Genomic DNA, 26,902 nt, shown 5'->3' with positions numbered 1-26,902 from the left:
ACATAACGTAAAATTTAGCATTGTAACTGTTTTTCAGGGTACAGTTCGTTGGCATTAGGTACATTCACATTGCTGTGCAACCACCACTACCATCCATTTCCAGAGCTTTTTCATCTTCCCAAACTGAAACTCTGCCCCCATTAAACACTAACTTCCCATTTCCCCTCCCCCAGCCCCTGGCAGCCACCTTTCTACTTTCTGTCTCTCTGAATTAGACAACTGTAGGGACCTCATATAAGTGAAATTAGACAGTATTTGTCCTTTTGTGACTGGTTTATTTCACTTCACATAAAGTCCTCAAGGTTCATGCATAGTGTAGCTGGTGTCAGAATTTCCTTCCTTTTTTAAGGCTAAATAATATTCCCTTGTATGGATAGACCACACTTCCATCCACTGATAGACACTTGGGTGGCATCCTCCTTTTAGCTATTGTGAATCACGCTGCTATGAACATGGCTGTACAAATATCTCTTCAAGACCCTGCTTTCAATTCTTTTGGGTATATACTCAGGGGTGGAATTACTGGGTCATATGATAATTCTGTATTTAATTTAATTCTATATTTAAATTTTGAGGAACCATCACACTGTTTCCCACAGCAAACGCACCATTTTTAAATCCTACCAATAGTGCACAAGTGTTCCAATTTCTCCATGTCCTCACCAACACTTGTTATTTTCTGGGTTTTTTTTTTTTTCTTTTGATAGTAGCCATCCAAATGCTGTAAACTGGTATCTCACTGTGCATTTCTCTAATGATTAGTGATGCTGAGTATGTTTTCATGTACCTGTTGGCCGTTCGTATATCTTCTTTGGAAAATGTTTATTCAAGTCCTTTGCCCTATTTATTTAGTTATTTATTTAGTTAGTTATATTTTGGCTGCATTTGGTCTTCATTGCTGTGCGCAGGCTTTCTCTAGTTGCGGCGAGTGGGGGCTACTCTCCATTGCAGTGTACAGGCTTCCCATTGAGGTGGCTTCTCTTGTTGCGGAGCATGGGCTCTAGGCATGTGGGCTTCAGTAGTTGTGGCTCGCGGGCTCTAGAGTGCAGGCTCAGTAGTTGTGGTGCACAGGTTTAGTTTCTCCGTGGCACATGGGATCTTCCCAGACCAGGGCTCGAACCCGTGTCCCCTGCATTGGCAGGTAGATTCTTAACCACTATGCCACCAGGGAAGTCCCTTTTGCCCTTTTTTAAATCAGGTTGTTTATTTTTGTTGTTGTTGAGTTGTAGGAGTTCTTTATATATTCTGGATATTAATCCCTTATCAGATATATGATGTGTAAATATTTCCTCACATCCCATAATTGCCAAATATCTGCATCTTTAACAACCTCCCCCATAATACACTTTAAGGAACACTGGCCCAGACTCTGAGGACACCTTTCCAGAAGCAAGTTTCTGGGCCAGGTTGTACGTAGGGGCAGGGGAAGGTACCATCAGGAGGGCTGGCTCCACTCAGCACCTGCTAACCCATTCCAGGAGAGGGGTGGACCCTGGCCTGAATACACACTACCTAGATACGGGTCTCTGGCTCTGGAAGAAGAAGGCTGTAAGGGTGGCGCAGGTTCTGGTGCTCAGAAATTGGTGGCTTCCCCCATTCACAGAACAAGGCATGTCCCAGGGCACGACCTCATTCAAAAGTGTGATCCCAAAAAGCAGGGGTTGTCCCTGAGTCCATCCTATGATGGGGAAGGAAGACCACCCACAGCTGTAAAGCACAGCTTGTGTTGAGGAGTGTCTGCCTGGCTTAGCTTTGTGCAACCCTGTAAATGGGGAGCAGAGACATCTGACCCCCAGGCAGGGGTGTGACCTGCAGGAGCTCTCTGCTCAGATTCCAGACCTGGGGCTAAAATGATGGGGCGGGGTCTCCCTGAAGGGCCACAGTGGGGAGTCGCAGCCAAACCACCCAGAAGCGACCTGCTGGACCTGGGGCCAGGGCCTCCTACAGTGGTGGGGTGAGAGAGTAGAGTGTGGGGCGGGAAGGAAGGATTGTGGGTTTTAATCCTCTGTGCACGTGAAGATGGGTGGTTTGTGCCAGCGCTCTGGAGAGCTCCCAGGCACGTAGGTGCTGCCCCAGGTGGGGCCTGCAGGTGCCCCCAGCGGCCAGGCAAGGGCAGGGCGGGGTGTGTGGTGACCCACTGCCCCCTGCAGCTCTGCAGGACATCAGTCAGAGTCCCCACGTCCCCAGGGCGGTCCAGAGCAGCCGGAAGTCAAGGTTTTCACAAAGGACTCTCCCTCTCGGTTAATAACAACAGCTAATTCTTCTCTTAATACAAGGTCAAACCAAGTCCACGTGTGGGCCAAGTGCAGCTGTGGGATGAGAGCATGAGGCGTCTGCTCTAAATAGACACATGAAGACAGCGGTTTCTTTCAGCTAAATTGGTCCACAAATCAGTCATTCCACTGTGGCATTTGCTGTTAATTTTGGCCCACGAAACAGGGCTGCTGAGTAAACAGAGACTCGCCCAGCAGCAAACCAGCTCTTAGGTTCCCAAACCACTTCCTGAGGCCGAGGCCCGGCTGCCCTGTTGCCTCGGTCCCACCCTCCCCTCCCCAGCTCCCCTGTCCCCCCATCCCAGCCCTGCCTTCTCCAGGGTGTCCCCCTGCAGCCTGCCCTACCCTCCTGCACCCTCCCCAGAGGCCCCTCCCCGTCTACGTGGACATGTTCCAGAACGTCCTGGTGCCCCTGCTTCCTGGGGGACCTCTCCCGGGGGTGAGGCTGGCTGTCTACACTTCCTCAGGCCTTTGCCCTAAAGCCGCATAAAAATCCAGAGGACGATCGAGCATCCTGTGTCCACCCCCCGGATCGTACAAAGGTTACCTCGGTCATGTTTGTAGCAGATACTTCCTTCTTTTTTTCCTTTCTTTAAGCAAACAAACAGGGCTTCCCTGGTGGCGCAGTGGTTGAGAGTCCGCCTGCCGATGCAGGGGACGCGGGTTCGTGCTCTGGTCTGGGAAGATCCCACATGCCGCGGAGCGGCTGGGCCCGTGAGCCATGGCCGCTGAGCCTGCGCGTCCGGAGCCTGTGCTCCGCAACGGGAGAGGCCACAGCAGTGAGAGGCCCACGTACCGCAAAACAAACAAACAAGCTGTCAGGGCCCGTTCCCACGCCCATCAGCCCACTCCTCTCTCACTTCCCTCCCACACCTTCCGGCCCATCGTGGGCACACGGTCCCTGGTAGACAGCACTCCGAGGCCCCCGAGACGCTGTGTCTGTCCTCCGCCTCCCCGGCCTTGCATCCTCAGCCCCCTCCACTGCTCCTGGGGGCTCAGGGCCACCGCCTTCCTCTCTTCTTCCTGCAGTCTCTCCATCAGCAAGCAATCCCAGTGACTCTCACTGTCTAGCATTATCTAGATATCGCCTGTGCGCTGAGTCCCATTCGTGCCACCAGCTGCTACACGACACCTCTGCCCTCCCTGCAGGTCCAGTGGGCGCCTGGAGCCTACAGTGTCCACTGCTGGGAGCTGGCTCTCCTCCTCAGGCTGGGCCTGCGTGGCCCCCTCCACAAATCACACCACCAGCCGCCCGCTCCGCCAGCCAGAAACCCAGGGTCGTGCTTGGGCTCCTCCCCTCCCTCCATCCTCACGGGCAGCAGGTCCCTTCCCCGCCTGCCAGCCACACCGAGTATCTCCTGTCCGCCCACCCACTCCCAGCCTAGCCCCGGCCTCCAACCTCTCTGGCCTGGACAACACTCCGGTCTTCCCACGGGTGCCCTGCCCCCCTTTGCCCATATATAATCCAGTCTCACCAGCTCATGTCACTCCCTGCTCACCAGTCACTGTGGCCTAAAGGCCCTGCAGAATGAGCCCCACCTGCCTCCCCAGTCACCAGTTATTCCACATTCCCAGCCCAAGCCCCTCAGCCATCCCCCCAACCCCGCAGCTCTTCCCACTACACACTGTTCCCTCAGTACACACTGTTCCCTCCCCCTAGAATTCTCTGCCAGTCTTTCCGTTCTCAGTTGAAATGTGGAACGTGTTTGGCAAAGACTTCCCAATGCAACAAGGCCCCGGCCCCATGTGCACACCCCGTACTCTTTCGTACCCTCTTCTCTTGTCCTTTCCTACTGTTCCCCAATCTGCAGTGCTCTGGCTTATTTGCTGCCTTGTTCGTTGGCCATGAGCTGTTACCTGACAGCAATGGAAGCCTGGCTCACCTCCACCCCAGCCGGTGGCCCTGCACGCAGCCTCACACTGGCCACACAACGGGCCCCGACAGAACACCGGGTGTACGAAGATACGGCAGGTTGGTCTGTGCCTGCTCTTGCCTTACCAAGAGAAGCCCCCACTCAAACGCTCCTCTTGTGCTGGGTCCTCTCCTGCCGCTCCACAGCCCAGCCCCCTCCTACTCAGATGCGGGGTGGCACAAGGCATCTGCCCTCTCCCCCCAAACCCCGTTCCCTCGCCTTTCTGCTCCTTGGTACCACCCCTCCCCCTCCGCTCTCCAAACCTGTCCTCACTGTACTGCTTGCCACCTGCTGCTCCACCCAGCCCACCACGCCCCGGCCCCAAGCGTCTTCCACCCACCTCTCCAAATCCTGCCCACCCTTTGAGACTTAACTCCCTGCACTTACCCACCCCCTGAACTCCCAGCCCCTGGTGGTCTCTGAACCACCAGTTGAAGCCTTGCTGACACACCACCTGTTTCTGTTTGCATCTTACTACCCTGTGATAGAAATGCAGTCGTCCCCCCTCATCCGTGATTTTGTTTTCTGCAGTTTCAGTTACTTGAGATCAACCCAGTCTGAAAATATTAAATGGAAAACTTTAGAAATAAACAAGTCTTGAGTTGCCATGCTGTTCTGAGTAGCAGGATGAAATCTCACGCTGTCCTGACCCATCCCATCCAGCAACTCCAGCCAAGGATGTGGTCTGATGCTGACATCCAGCCACAGACACCATCACGGCTGCATGATCCAGGGTCACCTGGAGCAGGCGATCCTCCTTCTGACTTGTGGTCGGAAGGTCCTTAGCAGCCTAATGCTATGTCGCAGTGTCTGTGTCATTCACCTCACTGCATCTCATCGCATAGGCATTTTATCATCTCACGTCATCATCAGAAGAAGGGTGAGTACACCACAGGAAGATATTTTGAGGGAGAGAAGGCACGTTCACATAACTTTCATTACAATATATCGTTATAATTGTTCTATTTTATTTTTACTTATCGTTGTTAATCTCTTACTGTGTCTAATTTAAAAATTAAGCTTTATCATAGGTATGTATGCATAGGAAAAAACATAGTATATACAGAATTCGGTACCATCTGGGTTTTGGGCATCCACGGGGGGTCTTGGAACGTATGAGGATTTCCATTTAAATGTAGTATTTCCCAAATATTGTACAAGTGTTATCCCAGCCGAAGCTCAGAAGTATGCAAGGCAGTGCCCCCTTCAGAGCAGGGAAAGTCTCAGCTCAGTGGAGTGGGCAGTGCCCCCGCGGTCCCTCACTCAGCCTCGTGCACTGTCTCGGTTGGGATCCTAATCCCCAGGGCAGATGTTCCCGTTATCTTGCCCCCAAACCCAGGTTGGACCATCCCTGCATGGCTGGGACTGGGGCCAGGACTCTCTATGGAGCCACAAAAGCGGCCTCGGGTCCTTGACATGCCCTCGTTGGGGAGGGCCTCTGTGACCCTGGGCTGTCACTGCCACTCTCCCAGGAGACAAGGGAGCCCCCAAGATCAGCATTGCTGCCAGGTGGGTGGGGTCAGCCACTAGACACCTCGGGTCACAGGTCAAAGGTTGCACCGTGATGCTCCCCCTGGCAGCTGCAGGAGAGAGCCCAGGATGGGGGGGGGTGTGTGTCTAGTGGCTGTGGGTAGCCCACTGTGGTTTCTCCAAGATCTGACTCTGCCCGGCCACTCCATGTGCCTGTCCACCCACCCTGCCACAAGCCCGGGACACACACGCATTGTGTGCACAGCACATAATACACAGCACACGCGCCATGTGCATAATACACAAACACACACCACACACACACCCATCACACGTGTACCCACATCACACCACGCACGAATGCATCACACAGGTATACACACATCACACATCAAGCCGGGCCTCAAGGAGGTGCAGGAAAGGATGCTGGCTCCCCAGTGAGGTGGGCAGGGATTTCCCCCTCCGCTCCAGGAAGCCAGCCCTGCTGCCTGCGCGCTTCAGCACGTGCTGTGTCCACCCCTCACCTGACATTTCCAGGCGGTGGACGGAGCTTGCACTGAAGTGTTTCTCTGGGAAGTCCCCACAGCACTCAGCACCTTGCACAAGAGACATCTTCAACAAAGGGATACAGATGAATTGGGGTTCAGCAAATGAAAAAAGACACCACTTTATGATGAGAGTTGCGGGACTACGGAGAACATTTTTCTTTAAAAAAAATTGTTTTATTTTACTTTTTCACTTCAGGCAACAGTTTTCCATTTTGAAATAGGTAGTACGTTTACATCATTCAGATTTTTAAAGGGAAAAACGTAGATCCACAACTGCAAACTGCACACAGATGTTTGTGGCATCTTTATTCATAACCGCCAAAACTCAGAAGCAACCACCTTCAGAGGGTGGATGGGTAAATAAACTGTGGCACATCCAGACAATGGAATATTATTCAGCACTAAAAAAAAAGTGTTATCACCCATAGAAAGGCGTGGAGGAAGCTTAAATGCATTAAAGCTAAGTGAAAGAAGCCAATCTGAAAAGGCTTCATACTGGATGAGTCCAACTACATGACATTCTGGAAAAGGTGAAACTACAGAGACAATAAAAAGCTCAGTGGTTGCCGGGGGTTAGGACGGAGGGAGGGAGGGATGAATAGGTGGAGCACAGAGGATTTTTAGGGCAGTGAAAATACTTTGTATGATATTATAATGATGGCTAAATGTCATTATAATTTGTCCAACCCATAGAATGTATGATGCCAAGAGTGAAGTAACGTATACTATGGACTTCGGGTGATGGTGATGTGTCAGTGTAAGTTTGACCTTGGTAATAAGTGCACCATGCTGGTGGAGAATGTTGATAATGAGGGAGGGTCAGGGAGTATGTGGGAAATCTGTACCTCCCCCTCAATTTTGTTGTGAAACTAGAACTGCTCTAAAAAAAATAAAGTGTTTATTTAGTCTTTTTTTTTTAATTGGAGTATAGTTGATTTACAACGTTGTGTTAGTTTCAGGTGTACAGCAAAGTGATTCTATATATAATACATATATATAATATATTAATATATAGAATATATATAATATATTAATATATATATAATATATATATATTATATATTCTTTTTTTTTTTTTTGGGCAGTGCCATGCAGCTTGCAAGATCTTAGTTCTCTGACCAGGGATTGAACCCCGGCCCAGGCAGTGAAAGCGCCGAGTCCTAACCCCTGGATCACCAGGGAATTCCCATGTATTCTTTTTCAATTTATTTTCCTTTATAGGTTATTACAAGATATCGAGTATAGTTCCCTGTGCCATACAGTAGGTCCTTGTTGGTTATCTATTTTATATATAGTAGTGTGTTTATGGTCATCCAAAACTCCAAATTTATCCCTCCCCCCGCTTTCCCCTTTGGTAACCATAAATTTGCTTTCTATGTCTGTGAGTCTGTTTCTGTTCTGTAAATAAGTTCATTTGTATAATTTTTTTAGATTCCACATATAAGCGATCTCATATGATATTTGTCTTTCTCTGTCTGGCTTACTTAACTTAGTATGATAAAAACATTAAGTCTTTTAAAAATTGAGAAAGGCGGGTTTCCCTGGTGGTGCAGTGGTTAAGAACCGCCTGCCAGTACAGGGGACATGGGTTCGATCCCTGGTCGGGGAAGATCCCACATGCCGCGGAGCAACTAAGCCCGTGCGCCACAACTACCAAGCCTGCGCTCTAGAGCCCACGAGCCACAACTACTGAGCCTGTGCTCCAACACCACAGAAACCTGCGTGCCTAGAGCCCGTGCTCCGCAGCAAGAGAAGCCACCACAAGAGAAGCCTGCGCACTGCAACGAAGACCCAACGCAGCCAAAAATAAATAAATAAATAAATCTAAAAAAAAAAAAAAAAAATTGAGAAAGGCACCCAGGCTATGGGCATCTCCTTCCCACCCAGGTCCCCGAGGCCTCAAGAGCTCCCCCTGGGGGAACGAGTGTCAGCTGCTCCTGGGGGGATCCTTCCCAGTATGTGGTGCCTATTTTCCAGCAAGTGTACTTGCATATTTACATTTCTCCCCTCTAACAGAATGATGATACTCTAGAAATTAACCCATGACGTGCTTTTTCACTTGCTATAGCTCAGTGATCTTTTTCTATTGACAGAGAACGTCTGATTCTTTTTTTTTTTTTTAGAGTTTCAGAAAATTGACAACTGTTCTATGATTCAGGTAACAATCCCCTACTGATAAACAGCAGGTGACTCCAAGCCTTTTGATATCATAAGCAGTGACGCAGTAAATAACCCTGGACATGCGTCATTTGTTCAGGCATATCTGTAGAATAAAATCCTAAAAATGGCACGTCAAAAGGTATAAGCTTCATAATTGTGACAAATTATTGCCAAATTACCCTCGATGGAGAATGTACCTATTTCCAGCCCCAGCAGTGGTGTTATATGAATACGTATTTCCTCACAACCTCCAATATTTTTTTTTCTTGGAAAATACTTTAATTCTCCCAAAGAGCCATTCCAAAAAAAAAAAAAACCAAAATACATGAAGGAGAGATATACACTAAGATAGAAAAAACTTAGTAGCTACGTAGGACATCAAAAACTGATCCATTCTAGAAGATGCTACATTAAGTCCTTTTTAAAATGATTAATATAATACCTTTTAAATAATTCAGAGATAAAAGTTCCAATTTTAAAAAGAAGAGGACAAATCAGATAGGATAGTTAGAACTTACGGGGTGATTTCACCAATTAGACAAAAGAAAAAATTGTCCAGTCTTCCTGCAGTCATCAGAGGCCTGCTCAACAGGTGAACATGAACATCTGCTCAGAGATACTCAGGATATTGGTCAAATTAATAGAAACAAAGCATTCACATAGTAAAGAAAATATATCACTAAGATCGAAGACTGGATATGCTTATGCTAATTGGCTTTCACCATGTATTTTCTTCACTAACAGCCACTTCTCATGGATATAGTTTGTAATCATAACAATAAATTATTTTATAAAACAACAAATCCCAATTGCATGTTAATATTGTTCAACTCCTCTTAGAATGGTTCACTTAGGAAATGTCCAAGTATATAATCGTGCTGTCAGACCTCAGAGTGACCTGAAAATTCTTCCCGTCACACTCATCCCAGGAACCCTTTGCCTTTTGCCTTTTTGTCTTAATATATCATTATCATGTTATAGTGAATATTGCTATTTAATTTTCCATAAATAAACATTCTAAACTTTTGTATATGATATGAGAATAGTTTTCTGGTTGGCAAGAAAATAGTAATAGTAATTTTGCTCAAAAATATAGGTGCTTATAATCAAACAATGGGATTTATGGTACACACTTCAAAAATGCTGAAGATCAAAGAGTATAGCAACTGTGAATATACTTAAGGATTATCATTTAGTTAGTTTATATTATTCTACCAGTTCAATATACAAATTGTAACCTTCTAATTGCTAGTTCCAAAGACTCACATTGGACATAAAGAATCTTCAACAGCTGTCAAAATTCTCTACTTTTTCTTTCCTATAAATGTCTCAATTGGGAAAGAGAAACACAAAAAGAACTATATGGTTTTCATTAAAATAGGAAAAATAGAAATTAGGGAACACTGCATCCTTTACAGCATCCTGGGTCCCTAGAATCCTCGTGGAAATACACAGTTGCCAGTGATACTAACCAAACAGAATGACGGTTTTTTCCAGGGATAAGTAGCACCTACTTTATACTTCTGGAAGGAGGGGAGTGTTATAGCTTCTTGACTTCTCCCACTGCTTGAGATTCTGGAAAGGGTTTGCCAACTACCTGATATATGTATACAAGGTACATCTAGCATGGAGGAATTTACTGAGAGGTAGGTGAGTTATAGGTCAAATCTCAAGCTTCCCTGAGCATTTGTCCAGAACTAGGCCCCAGACTTCCTGGAAGGCTCCCTCAACATATGTTCAACCACACTTGTATTTGGGAGGTTCTTATATTGAACATGGTCTAAGGACCACAGTTACAAATCCATTTCTCCACAGTCTACTCCTTGATCCTTAATGAGTTATTTAGCCAGTAACCATGAGGTATATATTTTTGTATATTTTGTAACTGGGGATCATAAATCCCCAGACATATATAGGTATGATTTTATGGAACACAATCTGTTCTTTTTGAGCATCATCATGGACTTAGGGTTTTTTACAGATTCAACTAGTTCTAGTTATTATAATCATGGTCTTCTTTTTCATATTTAAATTATCAAAATTCAGTCAATAAAAGGTCTTTGAAGTTGGCATCTTTGTCAGTACTTCTAAACATCTTGGAAAGTATTCTTGCTTTCTCACAACAATAATATATTCTAGACCAGTCTTATTTATTCTGGCTGCAAACATAAATGCAGTGTTCTCCAAACAATTCTGGCTCATTTTAGTTGACAATAGTATCTGCAGAAGGCCAACAAACAAGATATTTAAACTCAGAGAGCCTTAGTTTCCTCTCTACAATGAGTATTTTAGAACACACTGAGCACGCTGAAAATGTTTTCTAAATACTATTACCCATTATACAGAACCAGGGCTCCTTGGAGAAATGGCTCACTTTAAGCCTGGGTGAAGAAGTGAACAAGACAGGCATATAGTATCTTGTAACAGAAAGAAAATAAGTACTCAAAACAATGTGCTACCTAGAAAAAAATTTAACAAAAGAAGTGATTCAGTGTACAAAAGACTTGTACACTTGAAATTATAAAACATTGTTGAAAGAAATTAAAGTAAGAAGATTTAAACAAATGGAAAGATAGCCTATGTTCACAAATTGAAATGCTTAACATAATTAAAATGGCAATATTCCCCAAACTGATGAAGTGATTCAGCACAATCCCCATCTAAATCCTAGCTGCTTTTTTTTTCCTCCCAGAAATCAACAAGCAGAGCCTCATATTCATATGGAAATACAAGGGACCCAGGAAAACCAAAACAATCTTGCTCCCTCTGCTATATTTTGGAAGAGTTTGAGAAAGATAGGTGTTAGCTCTTCTCTAAAAGTTTGATAGTATTTGCCTGTGAAGCCATCTGGTCCTGGACTTTTGTTTGTTGGAAGATTTTTAACACAATTTCAATTTCAGTGTTTGTGATTGGTCTGTTCATATTTTCTATTTCTTCCTGGTTCACTCTTGGAGGGTTGTGCTTTTCTAAGAATTTGTGCATTTCTTCCAAGTTGTCCATTTTATTGGCATAGAGTTGCTTGTAGTAATCTCTCATGAACCTTTGTATTTCTGCAGTGTCAGTTGTTACTTCTTTTTCATTTCTAATTCTATTGATTTGAGTCTTCTCCCTTTTTTTCTTGATGAGTCTGGCTAATGTTTTATCAATTTTGTTTATCTTCTCAAAGAACCAGCTTTTAGTTTTATTGATCTTTACTATTGTTTCCTTCATTTCTTTTTCATTTATTTCTGATCTGATCTTTATGATTTCTTTCTTTCTGCTAACTTTGGGTTTTTTTGTTCTTCTTTCTCTAATTGCTTTAGGTGTGAGGTTAGGCAGTTTATTTGAGATGTTTCATGTTTCTTGAGGTAGGACTGCATTGCTATAAACTTCCCTCTTAGAACTGCTTTTGCTGCATCCCATAGGTTTTGGATTGTTGTGTTATCATTGTCATTTGTTTCTAGGTATTTTTTTATTTCTTCAGTGATCTCTTGGTTATTTAGTAGTGCATTGTTTAGCCTCCATGTGTTTGTATTTTTTACAGATTTTTTTCCTGTAACTGATATCTAGTCTCATAGTGTTGTGGTTGGAAAAGATACTTGATACAATTTCAATTTTCTTAAATTTACAAAGGCTTGATTGGTGACCCAAGATATGATCTATCCTGGAGAATGTTCCATGAGCACTTGAGAAGAAAGTGTATTCTGTTGCTTTTGGATGGAATGTCCTATAAATATCAATTAAGTCCATCTTGTTTAATGTGTCATTTAAGGCTTGTGTTTCCTTATTTATTTTCATTTTGGGTGATCTGTCCACTGGTGAAAGTGGGGTGTTACAGTTCCCTACTATTATTGTGTTACTGTCGATTTCTCCTTTTATGGCTGTTAGCATTAGCCTTATGTATTGAGGTTCTCCTCTGTTGGGTGCATAAATATTTACAATTGTTATATTTTCTTCTTGGATTGATCCCTTGATCATTATGTAGTGTCCTTCTTTGTCTCCTGTAATAGTCTTTATTTTAAAGTCTATTTTGTCTGATATGGGAACTGCTACGCCTGCTTTCTTTTGATTTCCATTTGCATGGAATATCTTTTTCCATCCCCTCACTTTCAATATGCATGTGTCTTTAGGTCTGAAGTGGGTCTCTTGTAGACAGCAAATATATGGGTCTTGTTTTTGTATCCATTCAGCCAGTCTATGTCTGTTGGTTGGAGCATTTAATTCATTTACATTTAAGGTAGTTATTGATATGTATGCTCCTATTACCATTTTCTTAATTGTTTTGAGTTTGTTTTTGTAGGTCTTTTCCTTCTCTTGTGTTTCCTGACAAGAGAAGTTCCTTTAACATTTGTTGTAAAGCTGGTTTGGTGCTGCTGAATTCCCTTAGCTTTTGCTTGTCTGTAAAGGTTTTAATTTCTCTAACAAAACTGAATGAGATCCTTGCTGGGTAGAGTCATCTTGGTAGTAGGTTTTTCCCTTTCATCACTTTAAATATGTCCTGCCAGTCCCTTCTGGCTTGCAGAGTTTCTGCTGAAAGATCAGCTCTTAACATTATGGGGACTCCCTTGTGCGTTACTGTTGTTTTTCCCTTGCTGCTTTTAATATGTTTTCTTTGTGTTTAATTTTTGAAAGTTTGATAAATATGTGTCTTGGCATGTTTCTCCTTGGATTTATCCTGTATGGGACTCTCTGCGCTTCCTGGACTTGACTATCTCCTTTCCCATATTAGGGAAGTTTTCAACTATAATCTCTTCAAATATTTTCTCAGACCCTTTTTTTTTCTCTTCTTCTTCTGGGACCCCTATAATTCGAATGTTGGTGCCTTTAATGTTGTCCCAGAGGTCTCTGAGACTGTCTCAATTCTTTTCATTCTTTTTTCTTTATTCTGTTTTGTGGTAGTTATTTCCACTATTTTATTGTCCAGGTCACTTATCCGTTCTTCTGCCTCAGTTATTCTGCTATTGATTCCTTCTAGTAAATTTTTAATTTCATTTATTGTGTTGTTCATCATTGTTTGTTTGCTCTTTAGTTCTTCTAGATCCTTGTTAAATGTTTCTTGTATTTTCTCCATTCTGTTTCCAAGATTTTGGATCATCTTTACTATCATTACTCTGAATTCTTTTTCAGGTAGGTTGCCTATTTTGTCTTCATTTGTTTGGTCTGGTGGGTTTTTACCTTGCTCCTTCATCTGCTGTGTATTTCTCTGTCTTCTCATTTTGCTTAACTTACTGTGTTTGGGGTCTCCTTTTTGCAGGCTGCAGGTTCGTATTTCCCGTTGCTTTTGGTGTCTGCCCCCAGTGGGTAAGTTTGGTTCAGTGGTTTGTGTAGTCTTCCTGGTGGAGGGGACTGGTTCCTGTGTTCTGGTGGATGAGGCTGGATCTTGTCTTTCTGGTGGGCAGGACTGCGTCCAGTGGTGTGTTTTGGGGTGTTTGTGAACTTATTATGATTTTAGGCTGCCTCTCTGCTAACGGGTGGGGTTGTGTTCCTGTCTTGCTAGTTGCTTGGTATAGGGTGCCCATCACTGTAGCTTGCTGGTTGTTGAGTGGAGCTGGGTGCTGGTGTTGAGATGGAGATCTCTGGGAGAGCTTTCCCTGTTTGATATTACGTGGGGCTGAGAGGTGTCTGGTGGACCAATGTCCTGAACTCGGCGCTCCCACCTCAGAGGCTCAGCCCTGAGACCAGTCTGGAGCACCAAGACCCTGTCAGCCACTTGGCTCAGAAGAAAAGGGAGAAAAAGAAAGAAAGAGAGAAAGAGAGAAAGAGAGAGAGAGAGAGAGAGAGAGAGAGAGAAAGAAAGAGAGGAAGGAAGGAAGGAAGGAAGGAAGGAAGGAAGGAAGGAACGAAGGAAGAAAGAAAGAAAGAAAGAAAGAAAGAAAGGTATTAAAATACAAAATAAAAAAAATTAAGAATAAAAAAATTAAAAAGTATTTAAAAAAAGAAAGAAGAGAGCAACCAAACCAAAAAACAAATCCACCAATGATAACAAGTGCTAAAAACTATACTAAAAAAACAAAAACAAAAAACCGGACAGACAGAACCCTAGGACAAATGGTAAAAGTAAAGTTATACAGACAAAATCATACAAAGAAGCATACACATACACACTCACAAAAAGAGAAAAAGGAAAAAATACATATTTTTCTTTTAAAATAAAGGAAGAGGGCAACCAAATCAATAAACAAATCTACCAGTGATAATAAGCTCTAAATACTAAACTAAAATAAACATAAAACCAAAAACAAATTAGATGCAGAAAGCAAACCCCAAGTCTATAGTTGCTCCCAAAGTCCACCGCCTCAATTTTGGGATGATTCGTTGTCTATACAGGTATTCCAGAGATGCAGGGTACATCAAGTTGATTGTGGAGATTTAATCCGCTGCTCCTGAGGCTGCTGGGAGAAATTTCCCTTTCTCTTCTTTGTTCGCACAGCTCCTGGGGTTCAGCTTTGGATTTGGCCCTGCCTCTGCATGTAGGTCGTCTGAGGGCATCTTTTGGGAAGTCTGAGGTCTTCTGCCAGTGTTCAGTAGGTGTTCTATAGGAATTGTTCCACATGTAGGTATACTTCTGATGTATTTGTGGGGAGAAAGGTGATCTCCACCTCTTACTCCTCCGCCATCTTGAAGGTCCTTCTGCTGATATTATCAGTGTTGGGTGGGGATGAAGCGACAATCTGCCAAAATCTGAACCATCCTTGCCAGGTTTGGGGTTTCTGTAGAGATGTTACCTCTACCAGGTCTGACTGCCATAGCGCAGGAAAATAGTGCAGTCATTCCTCCTAGCGTAGAATGTACTTCAGAAGAAGATGTTTAAGGGGTCACTGGCCCCTCGCTGTCTCCCTGGAGGCAGCCCTACAACAGTTGCCGCAGTCAGAGCACCACCCCGAGGTGGGGTACATCAAGCCTGCCCTCAGCTCTCGGATCCCACCTCCAATATTTTTAATTCTAAAAATAACATTCAGTGAATCTGAGCACCAGTTAGAAAAATTACCTGTAAATTAATTAATTAATAAAAAATGACTATGGTGTGTGGGGAGCCTGAAAGTCTGGAGAAGATGGGGTCTTGAGAGCAAATCAAAGACCTGACCCTAGACTGGCCGACTTTGTCAGCTTCTCCGGTAACTCACGTCCACACCAGGCTCCGTGGGGCACTGGCTTACTCCAGGGGCATCATTGTTCTCCCTTTGCAGACTCTGACTAGCATACAAAACCCAGGTTGTAGCCCTATGGAAACCATGAATACATACTTCTGAGCCATTTCTCTTAAAAGAAACCAGAGCTAAGATCCTGAAAGACTTGTGTCCACCATTCTTGGACGTGTCTATTCAGATGTTTTGGACAGACTTCCTGTTACTACTCATTTTATAAAAGCAAAAGAATGAACTCTGAAGATGGCTTGGGAATATCTTGGTCTAATTTCCACTTTTTTTCTCTTCCAGGGACAGAAATCTTGGATAGAAAAAACCTTTTGCAAACGAGAATGTATCTTTGTAATTCCCAGCACTAAAGATCCTAACAGGTAAGTTGGAAGCCATAATTAAGACATTATTCAAACTTGCACTTCTCTGCCAGTTGCCAGCAACTATTCTGGTGTTTGGGGGAGGGAGAGAAGAAGTCAAGGACAGCTAGAACTTATGCCCCATGTGAGTCATTAACCAGGGAGTCACCTGGGCTATAAGTTCCTCTGTCAAGATGCAGACAGCCTCAGGGGAGAGGCGCTGTCCTCCATTCACTCATGTGAGTTTTCACAAGCAGATGGGCCCACACTTTCCTTTTAGACTTAGTGAGATCAAGGAGCTGAGGGCTTTAGACAGATTTCCAGGGTATCTTCTGGCCTTTTTGTTAGAGTTCCTAATGTTATAACACACTGGGAAGAGAAGGGCAAACTAAACCTGAAAGAAAGAAAAGGGAGGAAATAATAGAGAATAGAATGGGAGTTAATGAAATAGAAAATCTTAAAACGATAGAGAAAAATCAATGAAATCAAAAGCTGTTTCTTGGAAAAGAGCCACAAAATTGACAAACCTTTAGCTAGATTGATGAAGAAAGAGAGAAGACTTAATTCTAAATCTAAAATCTTAATTCTAGAATCAGAAATGAAGAGACATTGCTACCAATCTTACAGAAATAGAAGTGAGTGTAAAGGAACACTATGACCTGTATACCAATGACAATAAATTAGATAACTTAGATGAAATGGACAAATTCCTAGAAAGACACAAACTGCCAAAATGATTCAAGAAGAAATACATAATCTGAAGAAACCTATAAGAAGTGAAGAGGCAGGATTAGTCATCAAAAATTACCTACAGGGGCTTCCCTGGTGGCACAGTGGTTGAGAGTCCGCCTGCTGATGCAGGGGACATGGGTTCGTGCCCCAGTCCGGGAGGATCCCACATGCTGCGGAGCGGCTGGGCCCGTGAGCCATGGCCGCTGGGCCTGCACGTCCGGAGCCTGTGCTCCGCAACGGGAGAGGCCACAACAGTGAGAGGCCCACGTACCACCAAAAAAAAAAAAAAAAAAAAATTACCTACAAAGAAAAGCTTAGGTCCAGAGGGCTTCACAGTTGAATTTTACCAAATATTTAAAGAAGAACTGATACCAATTCTTCCCAAGCTCTTTCAAAAAATAGAAGATGAGAGAGCACTTCCCAACTCATTTTATGAGGCCAGTACTACCTTGATATTAAAACCAGACAAAGACAGCACAAGAAAGGGCAATTACAGATTAATATCTCTTGTGAATATGGATGCAGAAATCTTGAACAAATACTATCAAACCAAATCCAAAAACATATAAAAAGAATTACACATCATAACCAACTGGGATTTATCCCAGGAATGCAAGGTTGTTTTCACAGCAGAAAATCAATTAATGCAACACATCAAATTCATAGAATAAAAAACAAAAATCACATGATCACCTCAACTGACACCAAGAAAGTGTTTGACAAAATCCAACACCTTTTTACGATTTAAAAAAAAAACAGAAAACTAGGACTAGAAGAGAACTTTCTCAACCTGATAAAGAGCTTCTGTGAAAAATCCACGGCTAACATCATACTTAGTGGTGAAAGATCGGATGCTTGCCCCTAACATCAGAGACAAGACAAGGATGTTCAGTCTTACCACTTCTATTAAAATTTTACTAGAGGTTCTAACCAAGGCAATTAGGTAAGAGAAAGAAATAAAAGGCACCCGTATTGGAAAGGAAGAAATAAAACTATTTCTATCAGCAGATGACATAATCTTGTATATAGAAAATCCTAAGGAATCACTAAAAAACTATTATAACTACTAAAGAAGTTCAGCAAGTTTGCAGCATACAAAATCAATATACAAAAATCATATATATTTCTATAAGCTTGCAATGAACAATATGAAAATGAAACTAACAGAACAATTCCATACACAATAGTATCAAAAAGAATTAGACACTTAGGGATAAACTTAACAAAAGAATTACAAAATTTATATCTGAGGGGCTTCTCTGGTGGTCCAGTGGTTAGGACTCACTGCTGTGGGCCCAGGCTCAATCACTGGTTGGAGAACTAAGATCCCACAAGCTGCGTGGCACGACCAAAAAAAAATAATAATAACAAAACTTATATCTGAAAACTATAAAACATTGTTGAAAGAAATTAATGACAATCTAAATAATTGGGAAAACATTCCATGTTCATGGATTGGAAGACTTAACATAGTTAAGATGGCAATATTCCCAAAATGACCTACAGATTCAAAGCAATCTCTATCAGAATTCCAGCTGACTTCTTTCTAGAAATTGACAAACTGATTGATATGGAATTGCAAGGGACACAGGATAGCCAAAATAATCTAATAAAAAAAGAACAAAGTAGGAGGACTCACTTTACATGATTTCAAAACTTACTACAGACCTACGCTAATCAAAGTAGTATGGTACTGGAGTAAGGGTAGACATACAGACCAATGGAATAGAACTGAGAGTCCAGAAAGAAACCCATTCATCTATAACCAACTGATATTTCAGCAAGGTTGCCTAAACCAATGGGGAAAGATTAGTCTCTTCATCAAATGGTGCTGAACACCTGGACATCAAAGGAATGGATTTAAGTCCCTACATAACACGATATAAAAAAATTAACTCAAAATCGATCAAATATCAGATGTCAGAGATAAAACTATAAAACTCTTAAACAAAAACATAGGAGTAAATCTTCATGACCTTGGATTTGGCAAATAATTCTTTGAAATGACACCAAAAGTATGAGCAGCAAAAGCAGCAAAACAAATATTCTTTCTTTCTTTCTTTCCTTTTCTTTCTTTCTTTCTTTCTTTACATCTTTATTGGAGTATAATTGCTTTACAATGGTGTGTTAGTTTCTGCTTTATAACAAAGTGAATCAGTTATACATATACATATGTTCCCATATCTCTTCCCTCTTGTGTCTCCCTCCCTATCCCACCCTCCAGGCGGTCACAAAGCACCAAGCTGATCTCCCTGTGCTATGTGGCTGCTTCCCACTAGCTATCTACCTTATGTTTGGTAGTGTATATATGTCCATGCCTCTCTCTCGCTTTGTCACAGCTTACCCTTACCCCTCCCCATATACTCAAGTCCATTCTCTAGTAGGTCTGTGTCTTTATTCCTGTCTTACCCCTAGGTTCTTCATGACATTTTTTTCCCCTTAAATTCCATATATATGTGTTAGCATATGGTATTTGTCTTTCTTTTTCTGAATTACTTCACTCTGTATGACAGACTCTAGGTCTATCCACCTCATTACAAACAGCTCAATTTTGTTTCTTTTTATGGCTGAGTAATATTCCATTGTATATATGTGCCACATCTTCTTTATCCATTCAGCTGTGGATGGACCCTTAGGTTGCTTCCATGTCCTGGCTATTGTAAATAGAGCTGCAATGAACATTTTGGTACCTGACTCTTTTTGAATTATGGTTTTCTCAGGGTATATGTCCAGTAGTGGGATTACTAGGTCATATGGTAGTTCTATTTGTAGTTTTTTAAGGACCCTCCGTACTGTTCTCCATAGTGGCTGTATCAATTTACATCCCCACCAACAGTGCAAGAGCGTTCCCTTTGCTCCACACCCTCTCCAGCATTTATTGTTTCTAGATTTTTTGATGATGGCCATTCTGACTGGTGTGAGATGATATCTCATTGTAGTTTTGATTTGCATTTCTCTAATGATTAATGAAGTTGAGCATTCTTTCATGTGTTTGTTGGCAGTCTGTATGTCTTCTTTGGAGAAATGTCTATTTAGGTCTTCTGCCCATTTTTGGATTGGGTTGTTTGTTTTTTTGTTATTGAGCTGCATGAGCTGCTTATAAATTTTGGAGATTAATCCTTTGTCAGTTGCTTCATTTGCAAATATTTTCTCCCATTGATTTGAGTCTTCTCCCTTTTCTTCTTGATGAGTCTGGCTAATGGTTTATTAATTTTGTTTATCTTCTCAAAGAACCAGCTTTTAGTTTTATTGATCTTTGCTATCGTTTCCTTCGTTTCTTTTTCATTTATTTCTGATCTGATTTTTATGATTTCATTCCTTCTGCTAACTTTTGGGGAGTTTTTGTTCTTCTTTCTCTAATTGCTTTAGGTGCAAGGGTAGGTTGTTTATTCGAGATGTTTCCTGTTTCTTAAGGTAGGATTGTATTGCTATAAACTTCCCTCTTAGAACTGCTTTTGCTGCATCCCATAGATTTTGGGTTGTCGTGTCTCCATTGTCATTTGTTTCTAGATATTTTTTTATTTCCTCTTGATTTCTTCAGTGATCACTTCGTTATTAAGTAGTGTATTGTTTAGCCTCCATGTGTTTGTATTTTTTACAGATCCTTTCCTGTAATTGATATCTAGTCTCATAGCGTTGTGGTCGGAAAAGATACTTGAAACTATTTCAATTTTCTTAAATTTACCAAGGCTTGACTTGTGACCCAAGATATGATCTATCCTGGAGAATGTTCCATGAGCACTTGAGAAAAATGTGTATTCTGCTGTTTTTGGATGGAATGTCCTATAAATATCAATTAAGTCCATCTTGTTTAATGTATCATTTAAAGCTTGTGTTTCCTTATTTATTTTCATTTTGGATGATCTGTCCATTGGTGAAAGTGGGGTGTTAAAGTCCCCTACTATGAATGTGTTACTGTCGATTTCCCCTTTTATGGCTATTAGTATTTGCCATATGTATTGAGGTGCTCCTATGTTGGGTGCATAAATATTTACAATTGTTATATCTTCTTCTTGGATCGATCCCTTGATCATTATGTAGTGTCATTCTTTGTCTCTTCTAATATTCTTTATTTTAAAGTCTATTTTGTCTGATATGAGAATTGCTACTCCAGCTTTCTTTTGTTTTCCATTTGCATGAAATATCTTTTTCCATTCCCTTACTTTCAGTCTGTATGTGTCTCTAGGTCTGAAGTGGGTCTCTTGTAGACAGCAAATATATGGGTCTTGTTTTTGTATCCATTCAGCCAATCTGTGTCTTTTGGTGGGAGCATTTAGTCCATTTACATTTAAGGTAATTATCGATATGCATGTTCCTATTCCCATTTTCTTAATTGTTTTGGGTTCGTTATTGTAGGTCTTTCCCTTCTCTTGTGTTTCTTGCCTAGAGAAGTTCCTTTAGCAGTTGCTGTAAAGCTGGTTTGGTGGTGCTGAACTCTCTCAGCTTTTGCTTGTTTGTAAAGGTTTTAATTTCTCCATCAAATCTGAATGAGATCCTTGCTGGGTAGAGTAATCTTGGTTGTAGGTTTTTCTCCTTCATCACCATAAATATGTCCTGCCAGTCCCTTCTGGCTTGCAGAGTTTCTGCTGAAAGATCAGCTCTTAACATTATGGGGATTCCCTTGTGTGTTATTGTTGTTTTTCCCTTGATGCTTTTAATATGTTTTCTTTGTGTTTAAGTTTTGAAAGTTTGATTAATATGTGTCTTGGCATATTTCTCCTTGGATTTATCCTATATGGGACTCTCTGTGCTTCCTGGACTTGATTAATTATTTCCTTTCCCATATTAAGGAAGTTTTCAACTATAATCTCTTCAAATATTTCCTCAGTCCCTTTCTTTTTCTCTTCTTCTTCTGGAACCCCTATAATTCGAATGTTGGTGTGTTTAATGTTGTCCCAGAGGTCTCTCAGACTATCCTCAGTTCTTTTCATTCTTTTTTCTTTATTCTGCTCTGCAGTAGTTATTTCCACTATTTTATCTTCCAGGTCACTTATCCGTTCTTCTGCCTCAGTTATTCTGCTATTGATCCCATCTAGAGTAATTTTAATTTCATTTATTGTGTTGTTCATCATTGTTTGTTTGCTCTTTAGTTCTTCTAGGTCCTTGTTAAATGTTTCTTGCATTTTGTCTATTCTATTTCCACAGTTTTGGATCAGCTTTACTATCATTATTCTGCATTCTTTTTCAGGTAGACTGCCTATTTCCTCTTCACTTGTTAGGTCTGGTGGGTTTTTATCTTGCTCCTTCATCTGCTGTGTGTTTTTCTGTCTTCTCATTTTGCTTATCTTACTGTGTTTGGGGTCTCCTTTTTGCAGGCTGCAGGTTCGTAGTTCCCGTTGGTTTTGGTGTCTGTCCGCAGTGGCTAAGGTTGGTTCAGTGGGTTGCGTAGGCTTCCTGGTGGAGGGGACTAGTGCCTGTGTTCTTGTGGATAAGGCTGGATCTTGTCTTTCTGGTGGGCAGGTCCACGTCTGGTGGTGTGTTTTTGGGTGTCTGTGGACTTATTATGATTTTAGGCAGCCTCTCTGCTAATGGGTGGGGTTGTGTTCCTGTCTTGCTAGTTGTTTGGCATAGGGTGTCCAGCACTGTAGCTTGCTGGTCGTTGAGTGAAGCTGGGTGCTGGTGTTGAGATGGAGATCTCTGGGAGATTTTTGCCGTTTGATATTATGTGGAGCTGGGAGGTCTCTTGTGGACCAGTGTCCTGAAGTTGGCTCTCCCCCCTCAGAGGCACAGCACTGACTCCTGACTGCAGCACCAAGAGCCTTTCATCCACACAGCTCAGAATAAAAGGGAGAAAAAGTAGAAAGAAAGAATTAGTAGAAGAAGAAAGAAAGAAAGAAAGAAGGGAGGGAGGGAGGGAGGGAGGGAGGAAGGAAGGAGGGAGGGAAGGAAGGAAAAAAAGAAGATAAAGTAAAATAAAGTAAGATAAAATATAATAAAGTTATTAAAATTAAAAGATAATTATTAAGAAAAAAGAAAACGGATGGTTAGAACCCTAGGACAAATGGTGGAAGCAAAGCTATAGACATACTCTCACACAGAAGCATACACATACACACTCACAAAAAGAGGAAAAGGGGAAAAAATCATAAATCTTGCTCTCAAAGTCCACCTCCTCAATTGGGGATGATTCGTTGTCTATTCCTGTATTCCACAGATGCAGGGTACATCAAGTTGATTGTGGAGCTTTAATCCGCTGCTTCTGAGGCTACTGGGAGAGATTTCCCTTTCTCGTCTTTGTTCTCATAGCTCCCAGGGCCTCAGCTTTGGATTTGGCCCCGCCTCTGCGTGTAGGTCGCTGGAAGGCGTCTGTTCTTCGCTCAGACAGGACGGGGTTAAAGGAGCCGCTGCTTCCGGGGCTCTGGCTCACTCAGGCCGGGTGGGGGGGGGGAGGGAGGGGCACGTAGTGCGAGGCGAGCGTGCGAGGGTAGTGCGTGGCGAGCCTCCGAGGGAGGGGCACGGAGTGCGGGGTGGACCTGCGGCGGCAGAGGCCGGCGTGACGTTGCACCAGCCTGAGGCGCGCCGTGCGTTCTTCTGGGGGAGTTGTTCCTGGATCCCGGGACCCTGGCAGTGGCGGGCTGCACAGGCTCCCCGGAAGCGGAGTGTGGATAGTGACCTGTGCTCGCACACAGGCTTGGTGGCGGCAGCAGCAGCCTTAGCGTCTCCTGCCCGTCTCTGGGGCCCGCGGTTTTAGCCGCGGCTCGCGCCCGTCTCTGGAGCTCCTTTAAGCACCGCTCTGAATCCCCTCTCCTCGCGCACCAGGAAACAAAGAGGGAAGAAAAAGTCTCTTGCCTCTTCGGCAGGTCCAGACTTTTCCCCGGAGTCCCTCCCGGCTAGCCGTGGCGCACTAACCGCCTGCAGGCTGTGCTCACGCCGCCAACCCCAGTCCTCTCCCTGCGCTCCAACCGAAGCTGGAGCCTCAGCTCCCAGCCCCGCCCGCCCCGGCGGGTGAGCAGACAAGCCTCTCGGGCTGGTGAGTGCCGGTCGGCCCTGGTCCTCTGTGCGGGAATCTCCCCGCTTTGCCCTCCGCACCCCTGTTGCTGTGCTCTCCTCCGCGGCACCGAAGCTTTCCCCCTGCGCCACCCGCAGTCTCTGCCCGCGAAGGGGCTTCCTAGTGTGTGGATACCTTTCCTCCTCCTCGGCTCCCTCCCACTGGTGCAGGTCCCGTCCCTATCCTTTTGTCTCTGTTTATTCTGTTTTCTTTTGCCCTACCCAGGTACGTGGGGGGTTTCTTGCCTTTTGGGAGGTCTGAGGTCTTCCGCCAGCGTTCAGTAGGTGTTCTGTAGGAGTTGTTCCACGTGCAGATGTATTTCTGGTGTATCTGTGGGGAGGAAGGTGATCTCCGCGTCTTACCCTGCCGCCATCTTCCCGGAAGCCCCCCTCTTCTGAATAACTAGGCTTTAAAATGCTTAGGCCCTGGATTCTACCTCACCCAGTTTCTGACTAAAACTGAAGTGGATTTAGCCCCTACCTGGCTTCCGAATAACTAGGCTTTAAAATGCTTAGGCCCTGGATTCTACCTCAGCCAGTTTCTGACTAAAACTGAAGTAAATATACTTTCAATGTTACTTGTGTAGAGAAATGTTTTACATTTCTCCAGCAACAGAATAATCCAATAATATTGAAAAATCATTGCAGGTCAACTCTGCATGGGGGAGCGTGATTGTCCTTTGTCACAGAATATTCAGTGATTGATGGCCATAGTCATGTTGTCAGGACACCAGAAAGACTAAAAATGTGTTCAGTAGGGAAGGGCAACCATCCAATGTGTTTAGAATAGTCTGGTATTTATACTTTTCTGGTATGGAAATAGATATGCATTGATTATCTGGAAAAGGACATCATAAGTGGCATTTCTGTCTCCAGTAAAGCTGGATAAGGAAGGTGTTAGGCTGCTTCTGTTCAGGTTAACTCATCTTAAGGAGGAAAATGTTATAGAAAGACTGAGCTTTGCCTTTGTTTTCAGGTGTTGCTGTGGCCAGCTCACCAACCAGCATATCCCCCCTCTGCCGAGTGTAACAGCCAGCAAAAATGGAGAGGAGAACAAGCAGGTGGAGACTCAGCCCGAAAAATGGTCTGTTGGCAAGCACACCCAGAGCTACCCAACAGATTCCTACGGGATTCTCGAATTCCAGGGTGGCGGATACTCCAATAAAGCCATGGTAAGAGGGGCCTTGGGAAGGGATGCCACTGAGCCGCAGCTTCCACCAGAGGCCCCGCCTCCCGGACTGCAGACACCTGGGTCTTCTTTCAGGGGTGTGGCTCTATCTTCCTAGAGTTTTCAATGCAAAGACAGAAAATATATCCACACAGTCGAGTTTTTAGCCATGAGATTTGGAAACTGGGCACTATGATAGAGAACACGGAGTATCCTTTAAATCCGTACCAAGATTGTGAATTCATACATCACAGTCCAGCCCCACTCTACAAAGATACCACCCCATCTCCAGTGATGAGAGACGAATTATGTTGTTTGTTTTTTAGGGTTGTTTGGGACTTTGTTTTGTTTTTTCTCACAGTGGACATTTACCACCCCCCTTACATGGGTTAGGAGTTTCTGGAAATATTTCCCTCTGAAGTCCACACACAGCCTCTCTGGGCTTGCATTCAGCTGGCCCAAGAAGACGGAGGCCTTTCACATTTGCATGTAAACAGGGAATGCCCTCTGCCTTTCTCATGAGCCCTGCCAAGAGGGGAGGCGTCAGCACTGTGATCCCTTTCAGCTCATTCTGAATAATGCTCTCACGTGCCCAGTGAGACCATTTTTGCAATTTCATTCTATTTCACTGGCCCAACATCATTGTTCAAATAAAATTCAGTTGTGTTCCAAAGACCACAACGTAAGGTCTTCTGGAAGGGCACCCTGCCTACTGGCCTGGACACAAAGAGGCTGTTCACAGGGGCCAAGGCATCTGCTCATTAACCTCTTCTTCACCTTGAGGGGAAGGTCCAGCCCCGAGGTTGGCTGTTGATCCCCATTCCCAGCACCCACTCCCTCCTCATCGTCCTGGCCAACCTCTGGATCCACATTCTAGCTGAGCCAGCTATGGAATTTTTAAAAAAATTTTTTATTGGAGTATAGTTGATTTACACTATTGCGTTAGTTTCTGCTGTACAGAAAAGTGAATCAGTTATACACAGACATACATCCACTCTTTTTAAGATTCTTTTCCCATATAGTCATTACAGAGTGTTGAGTAGAGTTCCCTGTGCTATGCAGTAGGTCCTTATTATCAATAGTTATCTATTTTTTATATAGTAGTGTGTGTATGTAAATCCCAATCTTCCAATTTATCCCTCCCCCGCCTTTCCCCCCTGGTAGCCATAAGTTTGTTTTCTACGCCTGTGACTCTATTTCTGTAAATAAGTCCATTTGTACCATTTTTTTTAGATTCCACATATAAGTGATGTCATATGATATGTGTCTTTCTCTGTCTGACTTATTTCACGCAGTATGACAATCTCTAGGTCCATCCATGTTGCTGCAAATGGCATTTTTTCATTCTTTTTTATGGCTGAGTAATATTCCACGTATGTATATGCATGTGTGTGTGTGTGTGTGTGTGTGTGTACCACATCTTCTTTATCCATTCATCTGTTCACAGCAGACAGGTTGTTTCCATGTCTTGGCTACTGTAAATAGTGCTACAATGAACTTTGGGGTGCATGTATCTTTCCAGCTTTGGAATTGATGCTTTCAAGATTAGGGTTGCCATTGGATAAAGTGAACAATATTCTATTTTGGAACATGTTTGCTTTTGATTGCATCTAAAGTGTATATAATTTCAGGTAATTCTGAACTGTGATTTACCTGTGATTTACATAGCCCAACAATGACTAATTGTTAAGAAGTTTTACCTAAAAGTACATAAATTCATAAGTTGCTCTAAATTTTGTGTAAACCTGGCAGGTATATTTCCTAGAAGTTTCAAAAGAGCAAAAAGTATCCAGAGATAAAATCAAACAGGAGTAATTTCTGTGTTCCTAAGAATGCTAGACACATTGAAGAAGTATTTCAAATTTTGTTTAGAACTATAAATGGTCTTTGCTTTCAAATTTTAAAATGTTTCCTTTAAACTCCAGTTTTATTTTCTACAAATATGTTTCTACAAATTTCCTACGAATTTGTTAATTTGGAGACATTTGCGCATATATGCATGTGTGTGACTGCACATAATTTTTGATGAACTCATTAAATAACTAAAATAAGTCTTTGCTAATATTACTGTATTTCATTATTGGAAATTTTCAGGATTCCTTTTACTCTCAGTATTAACTATTGTCATTATAGAAGTTCTGATACGATGAAAATTAGCTGGGAACTTTGATAAAATA

The 26,902-nt window shown here is 43.0% G+C and overlaps 1 protein-coding gene across 6 annotated transcripts in view; it reads left to right on the top strand.

Moving 5' to 3' along the window:
* TRPM1 (transient receptor potential cation channel subfamily M member 1) overlaps positions 1–26,902 on the top strand; it is a 106,650-nt gene that overhangs the window by 8,465 nt on the left and 71,283 nt on the right. For 4 of the 6 annotated variants that reach the window (XR_004475994.2, XM_049705661.1, XM_049705662.1 and 1 more), the window contains exon 1: positions 24,593–24,729. Coding sequence is in view for 5 of the 6 variants with exons in the window: in XM_049705661.1 (XP_049561618.1) it covers positions 24,727–24,729 (3 nt within the window). In the remaining variant the exon portion in view is untranslated. Of the gene's footprint in view, positions 1–15,779; positions 15,860–24,533; positions 24,730–26,902 lie in introns of those variants that run through there. The other 2 variants (XM_033402992.2, XM_033402993.2) reach the window with 1 other exon arrangement.

This window comes from Orcinus orca, chromosome 2, assembly GCF_937001465.1.
Source record: "Orcinus orca chromosome 2, mOrcOrc1.1, whole genome shotgun sequence".
Taxonomy (NCBI): Eukaryota; Metazoa; Chordata; class Mammalia; order Artiodactyla; family Delphinidae; genus Orcinus; species Orcinus orca.
This window is presented reverse-complemented; position numbering and strand designations above follow the sequence as displayed.